Source organism: Dendroctonus ponderosae, unplaced genomic scaffold (assembly GCF_020466585.1).
Source record: "Dendroctonus ponderosae isolate FM_Combo_2020 unplaced genomic scaffold, Dpon_F_20191213v2 Dpon_F_20191213_1, whole genome shotgun sequence".
Classification (NCBI taxonomy): Eukaryota; Metazoa; Arthropoda; class Insecta; order Coleoptera; family Curculionidae; genus Dendroctonus; species Dendroctonus ponderosae.
Genome location: NW_026017110.1, coordinates 50,293,191 through 50,315,851, shown reverse-complemented (window position 1 = coordinate 50,315,851; position 22,661 = coordinate 50,293,191). Strand labels below are relative to the sequence as shown.

General features: G+C 43.1%; 3 protein-coding genes across 5 annotated transcripts in view; 2 read left to right on the top strand and 1 right to left on the bottom strand.

Moving 5' to 3' along the window:
- The first annotated feature begins 507 nt into the window (after positions 1-507).
- Positions 508-17,427, top strand: LOC109533270. Its single transcript, XM_019898554.2, has 22 exons — positions 508-1,337; positions 1,394-1,522; positions 1,576-6,478; positions 6,531-6,754; positions 6,812-7,100; positions 7,160-7,648; positions 9,483-9,619; positions 9,675-9,836; positions 11,424-11,507; positions 11,578-11,769; positions 11,824-12,151; positions 12,203-12,372; positions 13,140-13,253; positions 13,306-13,588; positions 13,642-13,821; positions 13,892-14,080; positions 14,138-14,279; positions 14,332-14,488; positions 14,539-14,715; positions 16,641-16,878; positions 16,928-17,035; positions 17,087-17,427. The coding sequence occupies exons 1-22, from the start codon at positions 1,190-1,192 to the stop codon at positions 17,403-17,405; spliced, it is 9,162 nt and encodes a 3,053-aa protein (XP_019754113.2). The 5' UTR covers positions 508-1,189; the 3' UTR covers positions 17,406-17,427.
- Positions 9,457-11,419, bottom strand: LOC109533271. 2 transcript variants are annotated; one of them, XM_048670160.1, is made up of 4 exons: positions 11,173-11,419; positions 10,918-11,123; positions 10,688-10,867; positions 9,457-10,643 (listed from the first exon to the last, which is right to left on the bottom strand). In XM_048670160.1, exons 1-4 carry the CDS (start codon positions 11,325-11,327, stop codon positions 9,874-9,876), a joined length of 1,311 nt encoding a protein of 436 aa, XP_048526117.1. In that variant the 5' UTR covers positions 11,328-11,419; the 3' UTR covers positions 9,457-9,873. The 2 variants fall into 2 exon arrangements, with proteins under 2 accessions (XP_048526117.1, XP_019754114.1); XM_019898555.2 differs by having other exon boundaries at positions 9,457-10,634; positions 11,173-11,416.
- Positions 17,428-21,782: 4,355 nt separating the features above from the next.
- LOC109533262 overlaps positions 21,783-22,661 on the top strand; it is a 36,769-nt gene continuing 35,890 nt past the window's right edge. For both annotated transcript variants that reach the window (XM_019898545.2, XM_019898544.2), the window contains exon 1: positions 21,783-21,997. The gene's annotated coding sequence lies outside the window, so the exon portion shown is untranslated. The remainder of the gene's footprint in view (positions 21,998-22,661) is intronic.

The window sequence follows — 22,661 nt, the reverse complement described above, 5'->3', positions numbered from 1 at the left end:
TTGTCCCGAGCCTCCAAGCACGGCACTGATTGACTAATCCCAGAAGGAATAACCGACCAGATTAGAGTGGTTTTTTGCATATAAAAGTTTTTGCGCCAAAAAAGGGTTATATTTTCTTCTCTATTGCTTGGCACCGTTGCAGCAATAGTGAAAGTTCAGGTTTCAAGTATTGTATAAATCATCTTCTCTCTTTCGGAAGCAAAAATTTAAAATCTAACCGTTTTTGCGAATCGATTTGTTTAACAAAATCATGCAGAGTTTCTAATGGTTTTTTCTTTGAAAAATCATGCACAACTGCCTGATGATGCTATTGGCATGAAACTTTCAAACCTTGCAAAAGAAGTCTTTTCTTTTCTAACGCAGAACTCCCAGACTCTCTGTAAATATCTGTTTTTGCTAAATGAGTTTTTGAATAAAATTGTGCACAGTTTCCAGTGGGTTTTTTGCGAACATCCCCCACTAGGTCCGGAGCACGAAACTTTCAAAGAACAAAGTTGCAAAGAAATATTTTCTCTTTCTGGAGCAAGTAACGCAAGTGTCTACATCTATCAGATTTCGTAAAACGATTTTTCTAGACTCTTTCTTAAACAGTTTAAATTCGTGTTTTTTCCAAAATTCTCCCACTGGTCCCTGATGATGCTCAAGACATGAAATCTTCGCTAATTCAAAAAAATCTGCTCACTTTTTAACGTAAATATCGCAAAATCGCTCTATCAAGTTTTGCTAAATAAATTTGTGAATAAACGCTTTTTTTCTTAATAGTCTTCTAGCAGTTCCTGATGATGATCGTGGCATGAAACTCTCACAATTTGCAAAGAACTGCTTGCTTCCTAATGCAGGCATTCCCGAGTAAAAAATCCATAATGGGAAAAACCGCACTTGAAAGTAAAAATGTACATTCCCGAACAACCAAAAGCTAGAATTTCAAGACCATTTTCCTTGGGTTTCAGCTCTAGGAACCAGTAGTGAGTTTTCTAATTACTCGACCCACTAACCAAACTGCTGACCGCAAGTTTGCCCAACAGTTGCGCAAGCGATTTTCTGTCGACTCAATGAAAATGCAGCAAAAAATGGGTCATAGACGCGAATTAGGAAAAAACGCCCACTCCACTCTGTTAGTACCCAGTTAACAGTCATTAGTGCTCAGTCAAAAAAGGATTGCATGACCCAGAATCAGGAATAGTGAAAAATGGTGTCGCCTCAAGCCGCCGAAGGCGCTATCAAGAAAAAGAAGAGCGGGGAGGATGGAAAGTCGGCCTCCTCCAGCCCGGAACCCTTCAAAGAACCTTCTGGAATGACCACAATCGACTTGAACAAGCTGGAAGACGCAGAGGCTGGTAAATGAACAAATTTGCGTCGAAATAAAAACTTCCACAAACTTAATTGAGTTTAGAAACCAACGCAGCCAGATCCAAATCAAAACACGCTGCCCAAATGCGATACATTTCCAAGCTGCTTTGGGCGCTTTGCACCATTTTGACCTTAGTTCTGGGCTTGGCCATTATCACTGTCCTCAATAAAGGTAAGTCAACCTGAAAAATTTCAGAAACATGGGAAAACTAAAAATGTTTGCAGAGTTTCACCTGCTGCCAGCCATCCCCATCAGCTTCCGCGAATATCCACCCAAACAACCCCCCACTGATTTTATTGCATTAACCAAAGGGCTAAATGAGGCCTTATTCCGCGATCGCTTAAAGTCTGGAAACTATCTGGAAAATACCGCAATGGAAGCCTGCAAATTGGAACAAACTCTAGATTCATGCTGTGAGGTTTTCCGCGAAACCGACCTGGAAATTTTGACGGATTATTGCACTGTAAACAACATGCTAAGCATCCTGAAGGAGTTTGAGGAGGAGCGTAGGAAGAAACGCGAAATTGATTACCCCGACTCAGAGTATGATTATGAAAATCACTTTATAGAGTATGAGGAGTTCAAGAGTGCAGAGGTCGACAATCGGCCTGAAATAATTCCTCCACATTTACGCCCACAACGGTTGCCTAATTCAGGAGAATTTTTAATGCAGACCAACCCTTGGCGTTCCTTATATCCCAAGATTCGAAACACTCAAAATTGGCACTTTAACCTAGCATCGGATCCTGATCCGTTCGAACAGATCGTCCGACAGTCTGAGCCAGCATTTGTGGAAAGAGGAGCGAATAGCGACTGGACTAGGAGCGAAAACCGAGAATCGCCTCTGGTGCAAAGCATTTTCGAACGGCCTTTGCATGATGGTGTCGTTCAGCAGATTCTGGAACATATTACAATTGCACCCAAGCAGGAGAGAGCTTATGTTTTTAACGATTTTTATCCAGAAACAGGACCTGCTTCACAAGAAGCTATGGAGTTCAATCAAAGGCTAGAAGCAAGGATGCAACCTGATTCAGCCAGCTTTGGTAATGAACACAGTAGATGGTTGGTTCAACCCCAACGAGAATTGCCGGATCAAGCGCAAAGAGCTGGTTTACTTCAACCACTAAATATGGATTCAACGAACAATGAAGACAGCTACGGGGGAAATGATCATAACCGGCCTGGAAAGTCAACATTAGACCAACAGGTAAAATTCCTCACAGAAGATTCAACTTCAGACACACCTTTTCACTTGAAAATCAACGAAGAATACACGCAAGGAATACCACAGAAACCACCGAAAGTTGCCAAGTTGAGCGACCAAGTAAAAGTCCTCAGAAACTCATCTAGCGACTATGAAAACGTCGGTGAAGTTTTTTCTGAGCTCCAAAGCAACGATGAAAACACGCTGGAAATTTCACAAAAACCACCAAAAGTTGTCAAGTTGGGCGACCAAGTAAAAGTCCTCAGAAACTCATCTAGCGACTATGAAAACACCGGTGAAGTTTTTTCTGAGCTCCAAAGCAACGACGAAGACACGCTGCGAATTCCACAAAAACAACCAAAAGTTGACAAGTTGAGCGACCAAGTAAAAGTCCTCAGAAACTCATCTAGGGACTCTGAAAACGCCGGTGAAGATTTTCCTGAGCTCCAAAGCACCGAAGAAGACAAGATGGGAATTCCACAGAAAACACCGAAAGTTGCCAAGTTTGGCGACCAAGTAAAAGTCCTCAGGAACTCATCTAGCGGCTCTCAAAACGGCCTTGAAGTTTTCTCTGAACTCCAGAGCACCGACGAAGACACGGTGGGAATGCCACAGAAACCACCACAAGTTGCCAAGTTGAGTGACCAAGTAAAAGTCCTCAGAAACTCATCTAGTGACTCTGAAAACGCCGGTGCAGTTGTTTCTGAGCTACAAAGCGACGACAAAGACACGCTTAGAATTCCACAGAAACCACCAAAAGTTGCCAAGTTGGGCGACCAAGTAAAAGTCCTCCGAAACTCATCTAGCGACTCTGAAAACACCGATAAATTTTTTTCTGAGCTCCAAAGCAACGACGAAGACACGCTGGAAATTCCACAAAAACCACCAAAAGTTGCCAAGTTGGGCGACCAAGTAAAAGTCCTCAGAAACTCATCTAGCGGCTCTCAAAACGGCCTTGAAGTTTTCTCTGAACTCCAAAGCACCGACGAAGACACGGTGGGAATGCCACAGAAACCACCACAAGTTGCCAAGTTGAGTGACCAAGTAAAAGTCCTCAGAAACTCATCTAGCGACTCTGAAAATGCTGGTGAAGTTTTTCCTGAGCTCCAAAGCACTGAAGAAGCCACGCTGGGAATTCTACAGAATCCAACGAAACTTGCCAAGTTTGGCGGTCAAGTAAAACTCCTCAGAAACTCATCTAGCGACTCTGAAAACGGTGGTGAAGATTTCTCTGAACTCCACAGCAACGACGAAGACACGCTGGGAATTCCACAGAAACCACCGAAAGTTGCCAAGTTGAGCGACCAAGTAAAAGTCCTCAGAAACTCATCTAGCGACTCTGAAAACGCCGGTGAAGTTTTTCCTGAGCTCCAAAGCACCGAAGAAGCCACACTGGGAATTCCACAGAAACCACCGAAAGTTGCCAAGTTTGTCGACCAAGTAAAAGTCCTCAGACACTCTTCTGGCGATTTTGAAAACGCCAGTGAAGTTTTTCCTGAGCTCCAAAGCACCGAAGAAGACAAGTTGGGAATTCCACAGAAAACACCGAAAGTTGCCAAGTTTGGCGACCAAGTAACAGTCCTCAGAAACTCATCTAGCGACTCTGAAAACGGCGGTGAAGTTTTCTCTGAACTCCAAATCACCGAAGATGACACGGTGGAAATTCCACAGATACCACTGAAAGTTGCCAAGTTGGGTGACCAAGTAAAAGTCCTGAGAAATTCATCTAGTGACTCTGAAAACGCAGGTGCAGTTGTTTCTGAGCTCCAAAGCGACGACAATGACACGCTGGAAATTCCACAAAAACCACCAAAAGTTGCCAAGTTGGACGACCAAGTAAAAGTCCTCAGAAACTCATCTAACGGCTCTCAAAACGGGCTTGAAGTTTTCTCTGAGCTCCAAAGCAACGACGAAGACACGCTGGGAATTCCACAAAAACCACCAAAAGTTGCCAAGTTGGGCGACCAAGTAAAAGTCCTCAGAAACTCATCTAGCTACTCTGAAAACACCGGTGAAGTTTTTTCTGAGCTCCAAAGCAACGACGAAGACATGCTGGAAATTCCACAAAAACCACCAAAAGTTGCCAAGTTGGGCGACCAAGTAAAAGTCCTCAGAAACTCATCTAGCGGCTCTCAAAACGGCCTTGAAGTTTTCTCTGAACTCCAAAGCAACGACGAAGACACGCTGGGAATTCCACAAAAACCACCACAAGTTGCCAAGTTGAGCGATCAAGTAAAAGTCCTCAGAAACTCATCTAGCGACTCTGAAAACGCCGGTGAAGTTTTTCCTGAGCTCCAAAGCACTGAAGAAGCAACGCTGGGAATTCCGCAGAAACCACCGAAAGTTGCCAAGTTTGGCGATCAAGTAAAACTCCTCAGAAACTCATCTAGCGACTCTGAAAACGGCGGTGAAGTTTTCTCTGAACTCCACAGCAACGACGAAGACACGCTGGGAATTCCACAGAAACCACCGAAAGTTTCCAAATTGGGCGACCAAGCAAAAGTCCTCAGAAACTCTTCTAGCGAATCTGAAAACGGCGGTGAAGTTTTTCCTGACCTCCAAAGCACTGAAGAAGTAACGCTGGGAATTCCGCAGAAACCACCGAAAGTTGCCAAGTTTGGCGATCAAGTAAAACTCCTCAGAAACTCATCTAGCGACTCTGAAAACGGCGGTGAAGTTTTCTCTGAACTCCACAGCAACGACGAAGACACGCTGGGAATTCCACAGAAACCACCGAAAGTTTCCAAATTGGGCGACCAAGTAAAACTCCTCAGAAACTCTTCTGGCGACTTTGAAAACCCCGGTGAAGTTTTTTCTGAGCTCCAAAACAACGAGGAAGACACGCTGGGAATTTCACAAAAACCACCAAAAGTTGCCAAGTTGAGCGACCAAGTAAAAGTCCTCAGAAACTCATCTAGCGACTCTGAAAACGGCGGTGAAGTTTTTTCTGAGCTCCAAAGCAACGACGAAGGCACGATGGGAATTCCACAGGAACCACAAAAACTTTCAAAGGTTGGGGATCAAGTGAAAGTCGTCAAAAACACATCCAGCGCCTCAGAAAACACTGAAAAACCATCTGAGCTCAGAAGCAACGACGAAGACATTCTGGGAATCCCACAGCAGCAACCACTAGTTACAAAATTCGGCGACAAACTGAAGGTCCTCAGTACCACGTCTACCGGCTTGCAAAGTCCTCGGGCATTTTTTTCCGAATTTAGATTTAACGAACTCACTACTGAAGAATCATTCACTACTGAAGATTACCCTACAGAACCACTGGGTAGCAAAGAAGACTTTTTGCTGATGAAACAGTCCGAGCCTGCTTTGCTGGTAGAAGGCGATGCAAATGACCGCCTTGGAATGGGGCATTCTTCTACCACTCAACCCTCTTTGAGGCAAGAAACAGAACTTTCTAGGAGCCAGAGCGAAAATATGCGTGCTGCTTCAAACTCGGAGGACTTTCGATTGAAAACCAAGCAAGTGAGTGCGATGGAGGAGATGCAGGCCGTTCAACAGGCCTACACGAATCCCTGCTTCTACCCCCCATATATGGGAGTACTTCCGTCTTCCGGCCAATCGGGAGCGCCCATGGATTCTGGGTACCTGAAAGTGGTACCAGGCGCCCAAGCCAGGTCACAGCCCAATCCAATGTACGTCATAAATCCGCCCATGTTCTACAGTGTTCCTCCCAGTCAATCAGGCTACTTTTTGTCATCCAACTCCTATATTCCTCAGGGCCGTTTAGTGATGACTCCTAGCCCCCCTATACAGGTCTCCTCCTCTGCTGGACAGTATTATATGTGCAACCCCATCCCTACTCCCTCCAACAATATAGTGGGACTTTCTGGCACGGAGGTGAGGAGAGAGTCCGCCAACCTGCAGGATCTGATTGGGGAAATTGAAGATTCACTCTCACGCGGAAGGTAGGAGGATTAGAGGAGTGATTGGGCGGGGGTTTGAGTTTGAGGGTTTCAGCAACATGTCCCGAGCTGCTGGGCAGCTGATTTGCCCTCTGGGCGAACGGTCGTGCCTGGACAACAGCAAGTGCATAAAAAACCACTACATTTGTGACAACGAAGTGCAGTGTGGGGATTCAACCGATGAAATCGCCTGCACTTGCAGGGAGAGAGTGGGCAGACTGAGGATGTGCGATGGCTACTGCGATTGTCCGCAATGTGAAGACGAAAGCGGCTGTTTTGGTGAGTCTTTTTGGGGAGTTCTGGAGAAAGATCCGAGTCTAAGTGAGTTTTTGGTAGGATGCGCTGAAAACGAGTTCTCCTGCGACGATTGGTCAAAGTACCGAAGATCCAGCTGCATCCCGCTGAGCCAGAGATGCGACGGCATCAAACAGTGCGAAATCACCGGCAAAGACGAAATGGACTGCTCCATCTTGGCAGACCGTCTCGGCAACTTCCCCATCAACAAAGTCTCCAACTCCGTGGGCTTTTTGCACCGCAACTTCAAAGGAAAATGGTACCCAACGTGTTACGGCACTGAGCTCTGGGCTGCGGAGGTGTGCCAAGTGGAAGCCGGCCCCAGCGCTATGTAACTCAACTAGAACCAGCCCCATTTCCAGCTTGGTTTAACCAATCGAAACCTTCCAGAGTGCCCAAGACCCACATGACTTTCACCTCCCAGCCCTACAATGGCCTGTTCATCAACATCCTGCCCAACAACGAGATTCGCCTGGTCAACACGTGCGTCCAAGACCGGGCGGCCTTTGTGGAGTGTCCGCCCATCTACTGCGGCCTTCGCTTCCATGTGACCAACCCCTACCGCGACCAGGAGTTGGACACCAGCGTGGAGGACATGCTGAACGACCTGCGCAAGGCCTACCAAATGCGCGAGGACATTCTAGGGCTGGCGGAAGAACAGGAGGAGAAGATTCAAGAGGATTCATTGGGCGAAGTCATCCAGAACTTGGAACGCACGCTCAAGCGCAGACATGTGGATAGTCGAGTGGTGGGCGGCAGGCCAAGTCAGCCTTCGGCCTGGCCTTGGCTGGTGTCCATCTACAAAAATGGGATTTTTCATTGCGCTGGCGTGCTCATCAATGAAATGTGGGTTGTTACAGCCGCCCATTGCGTCGTCAGGTAAGGTTGATTTAAGACAGTTCTTCACAGAATTGTGAAGAAGTTTCTCGTCAAAGAATGAAGAAAGTCTTGGCTTGACTAAGAATTGCTGGTTAGATTAGTAGCGGAAGCCACCAACATAAGATATATTGCGAGGAAGCGAACCACCTCAGCCATTCGTATTTGCGAAACGTCAGAACGCAATTCTGTTGTAGGACGGCGTAAAAACTCAAAAAAACTCACCAGATTCAGTTTTACCAATAATAATGAGCAAAAATTAATTTCGCGAGGTTCGTGGCGAATGTTCTGTGCAGCCGCCACCATTTCCTCCAGTTATAAAAATCAGTTTAAAAAATGGTAAATGCGCCCTACTGATGTACTTCTACATATGAAGTACATCAGAATTAACGAAATGAAGGCGGAAGCGTCACGTGATAATCACGTAAAAGGATCGTCAAAATTACCAAAGTTTCCACGGGACATCGACGTGATTTTCAGAGGACATAGACGTTCGCAAACCATGTTAGAAAACAAGTTTTCAAGAATTGCCAAGTGAAAAACTGAACTTTTGATTCCGCACAGTCTCTTCTAAAAGTCAACAAATCTTAGCTTTTCAGTCAACTTCAGGCAATTTTTGAAACATTTTCAAAATTGCGCCTGATTTACAAGGTTGTTTTGCAGAACAAAATCCTTCCTATAAGTGAAAATTTTTTGATTTTTAGTCCTCATTATCCAATTTTTAAGAGTTTTTGCAAATTCATGTGATTTTATCGAATATTTAAGCAGGTGGAAGTTTTGCCTTAATTTGCACAGGAACTTGCAAGGTTAGAAACGGTTAATTTTGCACAACATTTAGGGCAAAGTGATCTCTAGAAGTGGCAAAAGTTTCGCATATGAATGGTGTGGCTATTTATTATCATTTTTTATTTGCGATAAAATTTTGTGGTTGCTGATGCAGGCTTAAGTTTGGCACTTATTTTCTTCAAAGCCAATAAAGCTGGAAATGTACTTTTGTGTGTCTCTGCTAGAGCAAAGCGTGCTCTATGTATGGAAAAAGTTTGGCTTTTGAGTCATCATCAGGCTCTTCTAAGGGTTTTTTTTCAGTTCTGGTCGTTTATACAGACGAAAGTTTGACATTTATTTTCTCAGAAACCAGTGAAGATAGATATTTTTTTGACTATATTTTATACAGTAAAGTCTCTTAAGCAATTTTCAAGAATTTTTCAAATTTATATGTGCTTTTGGAGGATATTTTTGCAGGTCAACGTTTCACATTTATTTGGTTACGAATTTGCAAAGTTGGAAACTTACTTCTGCACGGTTTTTATAAGGTAAATTCAGCTCTACAAGTGGAAAAAGTTTCGATTGTGAGTCATCATCAGGCTATTTTCAATTTTTTTGTTTTTAATGCGGATTAAGTTTGGCATTAATTTTTCGCAAAACCAATAAACTTGCAAATTTTCCTTTGCAAGGCATTTTGCAATGAATTTTGTATTCAATTTTTCATTTTGTATTGAAATTTGTATTGTAATGAATGCATTTTGTATGATAACACAACATTTAAAAAGCTGGTAAAAGTTTTAGTTTTCAGATCAGGCATTTTTTCTGAAATTTAAAATCACGCTTGGTTTTTGAGGTGATTTTTGCACGCCGGACTTGAAAATGTTAAGAGAAATGAGAACAAGTGCTCCATATTTTGATTTTCAGTCATCATCAGGCAATTTTTGATAATTTTTCAAATTTGCCAATTTGCGGAATTTAGCAATTATTGATTCAAAAATTAACCAAGTCAAACAGTCTCTTTTGTATGTGTTTTATAAAGCCAAGTGTGCCAAAAACCCAATTTATTTCCCAGATACTGGCAGTACTATTACGAAATACAGGCAGGAACTCTTCGGCGCTTCTCCTACGCCCCTATGGATCAGCGCCGCTGGGCCAGAACAATAATTTCACATCCCGATTACGATAAGGAGTTCTTGCGCAACGACATCGGTAAGCCACAGTCAAAGAGAACCCTTCAAGTTGACGAAAAACCCCTAATTTCTAGCGCTGATCAAGCTCTCAGCTCCCATCAGATACAACAGGCACGTGCGCCCAATTTGCCTGCCTTCTCAGCGCACTGCTGGCAGCCAGTACCTGAAAGCGCCAGTTTCTGGCACCGTTTGCACCACTGTGGGATGGGGAGCCACCATCGAGCATGGCACTGATCGTGAGTACTGGAAATTTTGTTAGTAGATGTGCGAGTCTTACCAATCGGACAAATTGACTTCGCTCAAGCTGAACGTGTCGCTGAGCTGTCGGGACAAAGAGTAGCTGAGGGTACGCCGATGTTCCTCCAAATCGACAACGATGTTGACGTCTTTAAGCACGCAAGGGTAGCGCGTGTAGAGCAGCAAATCCTCTCGGATTAGACGGGGAAAAACTGCAATTTTCTCCAAAGGTTTGCAAATGCTGGCAGCCTTGGGCAGAGATGTGACCAAGCTGGTGTGAACCTGTTGGGTCTTCCGCACTTTTGGTCTCATGTTCTCCCGAACTGCTCCTCTGATCAACAGCCCATCCAGCCTCTTCTCTCTTGGATTCCTGGCCTTTGAACAGGCTTGATTGTTCCACAACTGTTGGCCCTCCAAATTGGGTCGCAGCCTTTGAATGGCTTGATCTAACAACACTTTCGTCTGCCGATCCTTGATCAGGCCATCACAAACGAACGCCCAGTAGCGGTTGACCTTTTTCAAAGACTGCAGGGTTTTCTGGTCGAAATAGTTGAGGATTTTCTTCACAATCCATATGGGGAGCATCTGGATCCAGTCCACCCCGTTATCCTGGGGCTTCTTCGCAGCCTTAGTGGGCTTTTGGGAAGGTTGCTTCAAGCCGAACACCTCTTGGTGTAGTTTGGCAATGGCATCGTCCCACTTTTTGCGCATTTTCGTCACTTCCATCGTCATTGGGTGGTCGGAGGGATACTTATCCGAATCATCCAACTCGGACTGAGCGAAAACATCCGGAACATCTAAAAGGGCTTTTATAATGGGGTAAAGGTAAATACTTGGTGGAAACTAGTACCGAGCTGCTGAGTCTCCGCCTGCTCCTGCAGCAGCAGCTTTCTGTTGTAGATATTCACAATGGGGATGTACATTTTCCGGATCAGACCGCTTCCGCCCATCTGCAACAGGCTCAGCACCAGCAGGATTTGCCGGGGGTGCGGCAAAGTGCTCAGCCAGCCCAAGTCATTGCAGATCGTCTCTGGAAATAACCAGCATTTAACCTCCTCTGTGCAGCCTCGGAACTGGAACCTCTGAGAAAGTCGCCTTCTAGACTCCGGTCATGGTCCACAAGGATCTGATCCGGTTCGGTTCGGCAATGCGTGCTGGCATCAGAATAGGCGGCCATTTTTCCGTAGAGCGAGGAAATGTAGCTGATGATTCTCAGAAGGGTGTCAAAACAGTCAATGCTCTGCACAATGGCCAGGATGAACTGCTTCTTGTGGTGCCAGGAGAGTCTGAAAAGCGAAGCTCTGAAGTGGTGTTTCCGTGCGGTTGATAGGCGACCTCATGTAGTAGCCTCTGATGCACTTCAGCCGAAAATTCTCCTCTATTTGAGCGGCGTCTTCCCGCTTTTGCATATCGGCTTTTTTCCGGCCCTCCGTTTCCAGCATGTGCTGCTCGTCGTCGAAGTTTCCATAACTGTCCAAAGTGTAGTCCATGATGTTCAGAAAACTGTTCTGATGTCAATCTGGCGTTTGCGACCAGCCAAACTGGTACTCTTTTCGAGTCGAGCCTAATCGATGGTTTTGTTTCAGCTGATCATATGCGGGAAACCGACATCCCCATTCTGCACCACTGCAAGCACAAGGACGACAATGATGTGGACGAGATTTGCGCAGGTGGGCTACAAACTGGAACCAGTTTAAAACCGTCCGAACCAGAAGAAATACGTTTTAATTATCCTTCTAGGGTTAGCTGAAGGAGGAAAAGACGCATGCCAGGGCGATTCGGGCGGGCCGCTAATGTGCAGAAACCCGGAGAACCCGGACCAATGGTACCTGGGAGGAATTGTCAGTCACGGACAGGGCTGCGCGCGCCCTCACGAGCCCGGAGTGTACACTAGAGTGAGCAAATACCTGCCGTGGATAGCAGAAAATACCAGTAAGAACCCGTTGAGATATCCTGCAATCAAATAACCATCAAACCGCGCTGCAGATGACGCGAAAAGAACGATGTACATGCCGTTGCAAAGCTGCCCCGGCTACGTCTGCAGCAGCATCAGAAGATGCATAGCAAAAAAGCGAAGATGCGATGGAATAGTCGACTGCCTTCTGGGCGACGATGAGCTAAACTGTCCGAACCACTTCAATGGCTTCTACAAGCAGGCAAATAATGGCGTTGCAAACCTTCAAGATGATCCTTCGAGTGAGGATCTTTCCAGCTCAGAAGTAGTGGGTCAAGCCCTTAACGCCTCGAATGCAAGGGCTCTTAAAGTCGAAAGCCTGATGACGGGCTTTGATGGTTGGAACTTCAGATGCCAAGTGTAAGTGCAGGGTTGGATCCGAACCGGTTGGTTTGAAGTGGCGCTTTTCAGGTTGCTCCAAGTGGTTCCTATGGAGAAACGCTGCAATCGACTAGTGGACTGCCAGGACGGTTCAGATGAGGCGAACTGCACATGTGCCCATTATGTACAAGCAATTGATCCGGCGGCAATTTGCGATGGGATCAGCGACTGTGCGGATCTGAGCGATGAAACCGATTGCGGTAAGCAAATGTATTCTCAATGAGGGTTCTGTATGAAGAGCAGAATTGCAAAATCTACTCAAACATGACGTTGCATTTTTCGACGGTTTTCCACGGGAATAATGGGAAACTCGATTCGGTCGTACCAACGCGCGTGGGGAAATTCTGGTAGTTTTCACTCAAAAACCGAAATTTGGATATCCGACATATAGGTTCCAGATTAGGCCAAAATTTCATCTTTTGCATCCCGTTTTTGCTCATTTCTCGGAAACAAATTGAGCAGAAGCACTAATTTTTTCACCACTAAAGAGAGAACTAAATGGCGCTTTTAGAAAGTCAACCAACGCCTAAGAAATGCCGCCCATTTCAAGAAGTATTAAATTGGACTGTTTGTTTTTCGAAATGCGAAATCTACTCAAATACGACGCTGCCTTTTTCGACGTTTCTCAAGAACCATTTCGTTTCAAGAGTTCGTTTTGATATCATTGGAAAGAGAATTGGAAAGTCGATTCATTTGTAACAACGCGCGTGAGGAAATTCTGACACAAAAGGCAAAATTTGTATATTAGACATTAAAGTGCAAGATTAGGCCAAAATTTCCTGTTTTCCGTCCCGTTGTTGCTCATTTTTCGCTAATAAATTGAGCAAGAATAATATATAATAATAATTTTTTACATCGCTAGCGAAAGAGCTTAACGGAGCTTTTAGAACGTGCAACATCGCTTTAGAAATGTTGACAGTTTTGTCAAAAAAAACGTTGAATATTTCATTTATTTCCATGAAATCAGTCCAATGTGATCAAGCAGAGTTCGCCTGCAGAATGTCCCGAACGTGTATCGGCCAGGAGAAAAGATGCGACGGCCATGTGGACTGTCCACATAAAGAAGATGAAATGGATTGCGGTATGTACGGTTTTTTCCTGTGGAAAATTGCTGATTATTCCAGCATTTCCAGCCGCCCTCACCAACGGCCTCACCATTGACCTGGATAAAGACGGCCGTGCGAACCTCCAGACTAAGGGCCTATTGACTCTCTACCAGAACGGCAGTTGGACGCCTTTTTGCCTCGGCAAAAACGATTCACCGCCCGCAATTGCGACCAGCCAATGCAACCTGCTCGGGTTCCACGACTATACCTCCTATTCCCAACCCACTATCCAGAGTCGCAAGTTGATCGTCCTGGATTTCACTCTGGAAACACCGAGAAAAGTCGAAAATTGCTCAGGGCTCTATGTCAAGTAGGTGCTTGCACACATTGATGAGTGCGAGAAGCAAATTTGGTCTTTTCCAGCTGTGGAAACACTTCCAGCAGCAGCTCGTTGTACTACAGCAATCTGGAACACGCCAGTGAGCTGTATTTGTCGCCCTGGATGGCGGTTATTTACGTGGAAGGACGCTACCAGTGCATGGGTACCTTGCTGGATAAATCCTGGATTGTCACTACGCAAAAATGCTTCAAAAGCTTTCACAGGTGGGAAGAGTTCACTCAAAACAAGATCCTTTGAGACTAGAGTGAGTAACTTGTGGACAATTCCCTCTAGTTTCGAGCTCAGCTACGTGGTAGCTGTCTTGGGCAAGGGGAAGCTTCATTTAACAGTTCCCGGGCCGCATGAGCAAATCGTGCGCATCCAGAACATTTCCAGCGTTCCTGGCACGGACATTGTCCTGTTGCGCCTGGCAGACAAAGTCCGGTGGACTCGCTATGTCCAAGCAGCTGATTTGGACGCTTGGTAGACCACAGAAAAATTCCAATTGTAGCCAATAGTACTAATAATCGGAAAATTCAGGTGGGATGGGGAAAAGCGCGAAAAATGCTACGCAGTAGGCCGAACCATGGACGAAAATGTGCGCTTCCTGCCGCTGTTTCCGCGAGAGAACTGCACAGCTGGCTACAGGTGCTTTGAAAGGAAACTGGAGGATGATTGCCAGGTTGGTTAAACGTTTCAAGCCAATCATGAAATAAAACAATTAAGTACTTCAGGACAACAACGCCTGGATGGGAACCATCATATGCGACTCCAGACTGGGATGGTACCCGGCCGCAGTGTTTCACGAGCGACTCGGCCATTGCGGGTTCTCTTTCACAAGGCAGTTCACTAGCATTCGATATTACAGGCATCAAATCCGGCAGTTGATGGGTAAGTGAAAATCCCTCCAATAGAGAATGAAGCAGCACGCATATTTTTAGAGATGAAGATTGGCGCTGGCGCTACCCCCAAATGCGACGGCTTCAGGTGCCAGCTTGGCACCTGTTTGGCGCAGGGGCAGGTGTGCAACGGTGTCCAGGAGTGCTACGACGGAAGCGACGAGTCAGCCACTTTATGCTACGAGAGTGAGAACAAGTGCTACCTGAACAATCAGTGTGGTGAGTAACAATGAGGCCAAATAGGGAGGAGCATGTTTTTTTTTAAACTGGAAAAAACATGAGCGTGATGTAAAAATACTAAACTTGCCAAAATATTCCCAAAGTTTAAAAAATTTTTGTGCCGGAAATTTTTTTTTAATCGGAACAAAATTCTCACTATCAGTAAGCTGATGCTTCTTGTATTGAATCCAGGATCCCAAATTTTCATATATGAAGCGGTTTTTTAGCGAAAAGCTTCAGATGAGCGTGATGTAAAAATACAAAACCGCCCAAAAAATTTCCAAAGTTCAAAAAATTCTTGTGAAAGAATGAATAGTCTAATCGGATCCAAATTTGATGCTTCTTGTATTGAAAGCTGGAATCCAAATGTCTATATCTGAAGCCGTTCTTTAGGAAAAGCTTCAGATGAGCTTGATATAAAAATAGAAACCCGCCCAAAATACTCCTCAAGTTCAGAAATTTCTTGTGAATGAGTCAATGGTTCAATCGGAACCAAATTCATCAAATCAGTAAACTGATGCTTCTTGTATTGACCACTGGAACCCAAATTTCCATATCTGAATCAGTTTTTTAACGAAAAGCTTCAGATGAACGTGATGTAAAAATACGAATCCGCCCAAAATATTGCCAAAGTTTATAAATTTGTTGTGAAGGAATCAATGGTTTAAACGAAACCAAATTCACACTGTCAGTAAGCTGATGCTTCTTGTATTAAACCATGGAACCCACATTTCAACATCTGAAGCGTTTTTTAACAAAAAGCTTCATATGAGCGTGATGTAAAAATACTAATCCGCCCAAAATATTTCCAAAGGTTAAACAATTCTTGTGAAGGAATCAATAGTTTAATTGGAACCAAATTCACACCAACAGTAAGCTCATGCTTCTTGAATTCGATGCTGGAACCCAAATTTCCATATATGTTGCCATCCAAAATTCCAGATGAGCGTGATATAAAAATACAAAGCCGCCCAAAATATTCCCGAAGTTTATAAATTTCTTGTGAAGAAATCAATGGTTTAATCGGAACCAAAGACACATCTTCAGTAAGCTGATGCTTCTTGTATTAAACAATGGAACCCACATTTCAATATCTGAAGCGTTTTTCTTTAAAAAAAAAGCTTCAGATGAGCGTAATGTAAAAATACAAAACCGCCTAAAATATTTCCAAAGGTTAAAAAATTCTTGTGAAGGAATCAATAGTTTAATCGGAATCAAATTCACACTATGAGTAAGCTGATGCTTCTTGTACTTAATACGGGAACAAAAATTTCAACATCTAAATCGTTTTTTTTTTAACGAAAAGCTTCAGATCAGCGCGATGTAAAAGTACAAAACCGCCCAAAATATTTCCAACGTTTAAAAATTTACTGCGAAAGAACCAATAGCTCAATCGATACCAAATCTACCCTACGAGTCAGCTGATGAAGATGGGACTAAAAGATCTACAACTAGATGGCAACGTAGGGCAAAGTAATGCTAATGTTACCGAAAGCTGCGTAGTGCCACCTGGAAGGAAAGACGAAAATGTGTTTAATACAGCAGAAAATCTGTTCAAAGCCAAACTTATTTGAAATGGGTAAAAACAAAAAGAAATACGTATAAAGAATCCATGAAATTTCAGCTGCTAGTCGGAAAACTACGCTTAGTTCAAGCTGGAAGATTTACATATTATATATTACATATTATAAATTATTCTGCAAGCTGGCGCCCCATCCTCGAATTTCTACCCAGAAATCCTCGACAAACTAACGTGTAGTGTTCTACACTTGAACAAACTATAAAGATCCACTCCGAATTGACAACTTCCTGCCAAACTGAATATGTAGTCGCAGGTCAGGCCTAGCGTCAAATATTCTCCATATTCAATTATTTGCTTAAAATGTCGTTAACTCTGAGTTTGTTCGACCTTGGCTTTTGCTTAGGATGTTCGCAAACTGAATTGAGGTGTCCAAACGGCAAGTGCGTGCCCAAATCGTCATTTTGCAACCAAAAGGACGACTGCGGAGACAATGAGGATGAGCCAGATGTGTGCAGCTGCCGGAACTACCTGAAGCTGACCAATCCGGAGAAGTTGTGCGACGGAACCATCAACTGCGCAGACCGGAGCGACGAAGACCCGCAGATTTGCGGCTGCCAGCCCGGATATTTCCATTGTGGAAAGTAAGTTGTCAAATATATCCAAACCTTTGGTAGAATCCTGAATTTGCAGCACCGAAAAGTGCGTCCTTCAGGAAATGATCTGCGATGAAAAATCCGATTGTACTGGCGGTGAAGATGAAGCGAATTGCTTCAGCTTTAAGAACGATAAAAACAACAAGTGAGTTCTTTGGAGTAATCTTAGATTGTTGCTTAAAAAACACACTTCCAGGCCAAATGCCGGTCAGGTTCTGATGCGAGTGGCCGGACTTTGGACAGCTGGATGCTTCAAGTCGAACAACACTCAGGAAGACCTGAACGAGGTCTGCTTCAAGCTGGGCTTCAATGGTACCACAGCCTATGAGTTCGAATTAATTCAGAACTCCACTCTGCACCCAGATCGGCCAGTTCTGGATAAATTTGATGTTGTCTGGCTGGAAAGGACGCCGGGCCACCAACAGAGGATGCTGATCCGCAGTGGGAACAATCCATATGTGCGATTGGTCCCGGACAGCAACTGCCATCCACTTAACATAGCATGTGTTGAGTGAGGAATAAAATTTTTTGATTTTTTTCGGTAGTTCACCACATGCGTGGTCCCACTGGAATCCTTAACTTCCCACCAAGAGGCAGGTGTTGGTGTCCGAATTCCAATTAGCAATTTAAATCTCGGCGAAGTCGCGCACTTTACTCATAATAATTATTGCTGTGTGGGAACAGGCCGTAGTGCACGAGCTCAATCATTTCAACAACAAAATCCCTGGTTAATGCCTGCGAATCGGACATCATTCACAGCTGGTTTAGGATTCGATTTGCAGCCGCTTTGGCTATTTTGGGGACACTCTTTACATCGGGATAATAAAACATTTTGCTGGCTATTAACGAACCGATGAGGAAACAGTGCAGTTGATCCACGTCCAAATTGCGGCCATATTGGGCGTTCATCGACCTGAAGAATGAACCGTTCTTCACTGGCCAGGGCCATCGTGAAGAATGCGACCCGCTTATGCGGCCCAACCGAACCCAAACACTCGGTATATTGGTCAGTGCTGCCAAATATAGGCCATTCAACTGCTCCTGCTAATCGTGGTGGAAACCTTCTTCAGCCTGCCAGTTTCACATTTCCAGGCTCCAATCACCCAACAGTTGCTGGAAAGTAGTCGATTTTCCCCACGGGTTGTAAATAATTTACGCTTAATAACTCTTCAATGGTGGAGGCAAAGTGGTAAGTGTTCAATTGCGCAACGACTTGGCAAAAATCTAACGTCTAACGATAGTTCTTCATGCTTCAGATGGCTTAATTAGAATTCAAAGATGTTCGTCTTCGGCCGGTTATTGAACTGGATTATTAATAATATTTGCGGCGAGGAAATCGCTAAGTAGTGCATTTACCCTCCATTATGGACATGCTCTGTTATTAAACTAGATTATGCGATTCTTATGGCATAAACGACCGCTTTTCTTCCGATATGAGGCCGTGGCACGTTTTTCCATATTGAAAAAAGTATTTAGTCCAAACCAACCAAATAGGGCTCATGCTAAATCAAGTAAAACTCTTTGAAGTAACCAAGTAAAAGAGTTCTTTTTGTATGTATTTTGTAGAGCAAATTCTGCTCAAGTGGCAACAATTTTGACTTTCAGCCATTGTCGGGCAATTTTCAGAAATTTTTCAACAAATTTGCGTATGGTTTTTGTGGTGGTTTTTTAAGTCTGTACGATCCCAAGTTCGAAAGTCAGTTTTCAATGCGTTTTGCAGCACGCAGTTTCTTCAATAAGTGAACAAAGTTTCAATTATCCTTCATCATCAGGAAATTTTCAAGAATTTTTCAACAAATTTGCGTTTGGTCTTCGTGCTGGTTTTTCTATGTCTCAGTTTAGTATTCATTTGCACTACAGAATGCCAAGAGAAAAAGTCAGTTTCCAATGCGTTTTATAGGTAGCAGTTTCTTCAATAAGTAAATAATGTTTCCATTTTCAGGAATTTTTCAACAAATTTGCGTATGGTTTTCGTGGTGGTTTGTTAAGTCTGAGTTAAGCATTTATTTCCTCTGTAGGATTCCAAGTCAGCAAGTCAGTTTTCAATTCGTTTTGCAGGACGCAGTTTCTTGAATTAGTGGACAAAGTTTCCATTTTCTGTCATCATCAAGAAATTTTCAAGAATTTTTTTAAACAATTGCGTATGGTTTTCGTGATGGTTTTTGTATGTCTCAGCTTAGCATTTATTTGCTCCAAGTTAGATTCCAAGTTAGAAAATCAGTTTTCAATCCGTTTTCTTGGACGCAGTGTCTTCAATAAGTGAACAAAGTTTCGTTTTTGAGCCATCATCAGGTTATTAATTTTTTCAATCTACCATTAAATTTAGTGGTTGCTGATGCAAGCTTAAGTTCAAAAGCAACAAAGTTGGAGTTTTGCAAGTTTGTTTTTCAGTGTGTCTTGTAGGCGAAAGCGTGCTCTTTATATGGAAAAATTTGGATTGTGAGTCACCGTCAGGGTTTTTGAAGATTTTTTAAATTTGCGGTTGTTTATGCAGGCATAAGTTTGACATTTATTTTCTCAAAAACCAGTGAAGTTGGAAATTTTCGCTTGCACGCATTTTGTAGACGACGGTCTCTCTTAAAAGTTTCGATTTTGAGCCGTCATCGGGCCATTTTCTGGAATTTTTGAAAATCGCGTCTGGTTTTCCAGATGGGTTTTGCAGACTGGATTTAAGCATTTATTTCCAATTTCCTCTACCAATTGCAAACAGGGAAAGTACGTTTTGAATGCATTTTGTAGTGCACCGCCTCCTCTGTAAGTGGGATAAACTTGCATTTTCAGTTATCATCAGGCTATTTTTGATAAATTATCAACATTTTGTTTAGTTTTCCAGATTGTTTTGGCAAGCTGGAGTTTAGTATTTCTTAGTTCAGAATCCAACAAAATTACGTAGTTTCTTTTGCATGTATTTCGTAGGGCAAAGTGCATTTTAAACGCGGTAAAAGTTTTGATTTTGAGTCATAATCAGGCAAGTTTCAATAATTTTTCAAATTTACTTTTTCCGTTAATTTTCCCGATATTTAAGCAGGTCAAGGTTTGACATTTATTATCTCAGGAAGTTTCTTAGCTAAAGAGTCACTGTTGCAAAGCATTTGTAAGGTGAACTACGCTCGATAAGCTGCAAAAGTTTCGTTTGTCAGTCATCGTCAGGCTAAATGGAAGATTTTTTAAATTTGTGATAAAACTTTGTGGTTTGCTGATGCAAGCCTAACTTTGGAATTACTTTTTGCAAAAACCAACAAAGCTAGAAATTTATTGCTGGGTGCGTTGGGTAGGTAAAAGGGCGTTCCATATATGGAAAAACTGTCGTTTGTTAGTCATCATCACACCATTTTTGACAATTTTTCAAAATTGCGTTTGGTTTAAGAGGTTATCTTTACAGGCCGGACTTCAGTATTTAATAACTCACAAACTAACAAGGCCAGAGAGTAACTTTTGGATGATTTTGAAGAACGGAGTTTCGTCTGTAAGCGTTAAAAGTTTTGAATTTTAGTCACCATTACAAAATTTTCCAGAAATTTTCAAATTTACTTGCTGGTTTTCGCGGATATTTTAGCAGATCGAAGTTTGACATTGATTTGCTGCGGGACTTGCAAAGTTGGAAACTCACTTTTGTAGAGCTTTTGTAGGGTAGTCTGCTCTATAAGCAACAAAAGTTTCGTTTTTGACGCATCATCAGGATATTTTTAGGAATTTTTGAAAATTTGCCTATTTTTTTAGCTTACTTATGCAGACCGGATTTCAACAGTTCTTCGGTCAGAAATCCGCTAGGATCGAAAGCGACTTTCGTGTGAGTTCTATTGGGCATAGTTTCTTTTATAAGTTGCAAAGGTTTCGGTTTTGAGTCATCAGGACTAAAAGTAGTCAAGCTACTTTTAGGATTTAAAAAAAATTCATACATAATTTTGTGTTTGTTTACGCACGCTTTAGTTTGACCTTTATTTTCTCTGAAATCAGTGAGGACGGAAATTCACTTCTTAGTGCACTTTATAGGGTAAAGTGCGTCCTAAAAGTGGAAAGCGTTTCGATTTCGAGGCATCGTTAGAACATTTTTGAATATGGATTTGATGTTTGAAGTTGCTCTTGCTGGCCAGGGTTTTTAGCCAGCCATTAAACTACTCAAAAAAATATAAATAAGATAATTCCCAATGAGGTACTTTCTTCCTCGTCTTCTCCTACTGAGACCAATACATTTTCTATAGCAAAATCTTCCAAACCCAACAGCAAATCAAATAAATAGATTCAAAAAAACGTGCAAATTTCCATTAATCAACAAAGCAGTTCTGGGAAGAAAACGTGAGCGCAGCGAGTTTTCGGTTCTTTACCTGATCAAAAAAAATTCCAAAAGGCCCCAGACAGGCAATTCTTCTGCTAGTTTCATTGAAGAAAAATGTACAGGGAGGACCAAGCAAGGTCGAAGTCAAACACGCGGGGTTCCATCATCGGCATGTTGACATCAAGAATCTGTTATTTATCACCGCCCTAAAGCTTTGTTTGTCCAAATGCAACCTTTCGGGTTTATCGCAGCTCAACCACCATAAGAAATTATCTTTTAGAGTGCAGTCTTGAGAAGATAAATTAATAATTTGTTGTGCGTTTTTGTTTTTTGGCCTTAGTACATCTTCCTAAGGAATTAATCGCTTGATAAAGGCCTTAATGTTTAACAATACGGCACTAAACTACTAATGGAGTTTGCAACATGTTCTTCACATTCAGGGCCCCCGCAACTAGTACCAAATGTTGTACATTTCAGCAATGGAACTGCGACTGTTTGCAGAGGACTTGATCACGGTTTTGTACTCAGTCTGGTACATCGTACCAATTTTGAGTCACCCAGTACCACTTGATCGGCGATTCGAAACCAAGTTACCTTTCTCCCACTAGACTACCTGTGGTTGTACAACCCGAGCGCCTTCTTTCAAGAATTCCGTACGGCTTCTTCGGTTAGTTTGCGTCGCAACTTTGATGGTACCATCCGTGTCTGTCGTGTTGGGTACCAGTTGCAGTACCGTTAGTTCTAGCAGTGAAAAGTCTGACGGAAAAACTGTGGATTTTCACAACGATTACATTTATGTGTTCAATTTGTGACTCGCTAAAGAAAAACTAGGTAAGTTTCGATCAAAAGGTGTGGACAACAGTTGCTCTTCGGACGAAGGTTCGAGGAAGACGGCCTGCGATGATCTTCCATCAGGTGGTACTGTTTTACATATGCGAGAAGTGCCGATAGCGGTTGATAATTTTGTACAATTCAAACTTATACGGGTGGTCAGGGTTGGACGAAATGAAGAACCCGAGGAAGTTTTGGGTGTTTCAATTTGGTGGATTTCGCACCTTTAACAACTGAAGATTTATTGGCTGGAGAAGAAGTGAATCATTTCACATTTCACGTGAATCTTGATGACTTCATTTGATTCAGCCGGATCTTCAAAAGTCGCATTTTGAAGAACACGATGGGCGAGGGTTCACAGGCCTTGAAGATTTCGCCTTGACTAAATAACCTTTTGTGGGTAACCTGTGTATTTCTGGACAATTTTGCCATTTGCCATAGACAGAAAGATGAAGAATGATTGATGAAGATAAGTTCGCTTCGGACATTAAGCCTCAGCTGGTTAAGCACTGAAGATGCGATGATCGTGAATGAAGAAGTGAAGGAAAAAACCTTTTGTTACATAGTTTCCTTGGTGTAACTAATAAAGCCACCAATGAAAATCAATTTAGAGCTTCAGCTTGTTTTGTACGCGCCGAGCCTGGTTCTGACCACAGGCGCAAGC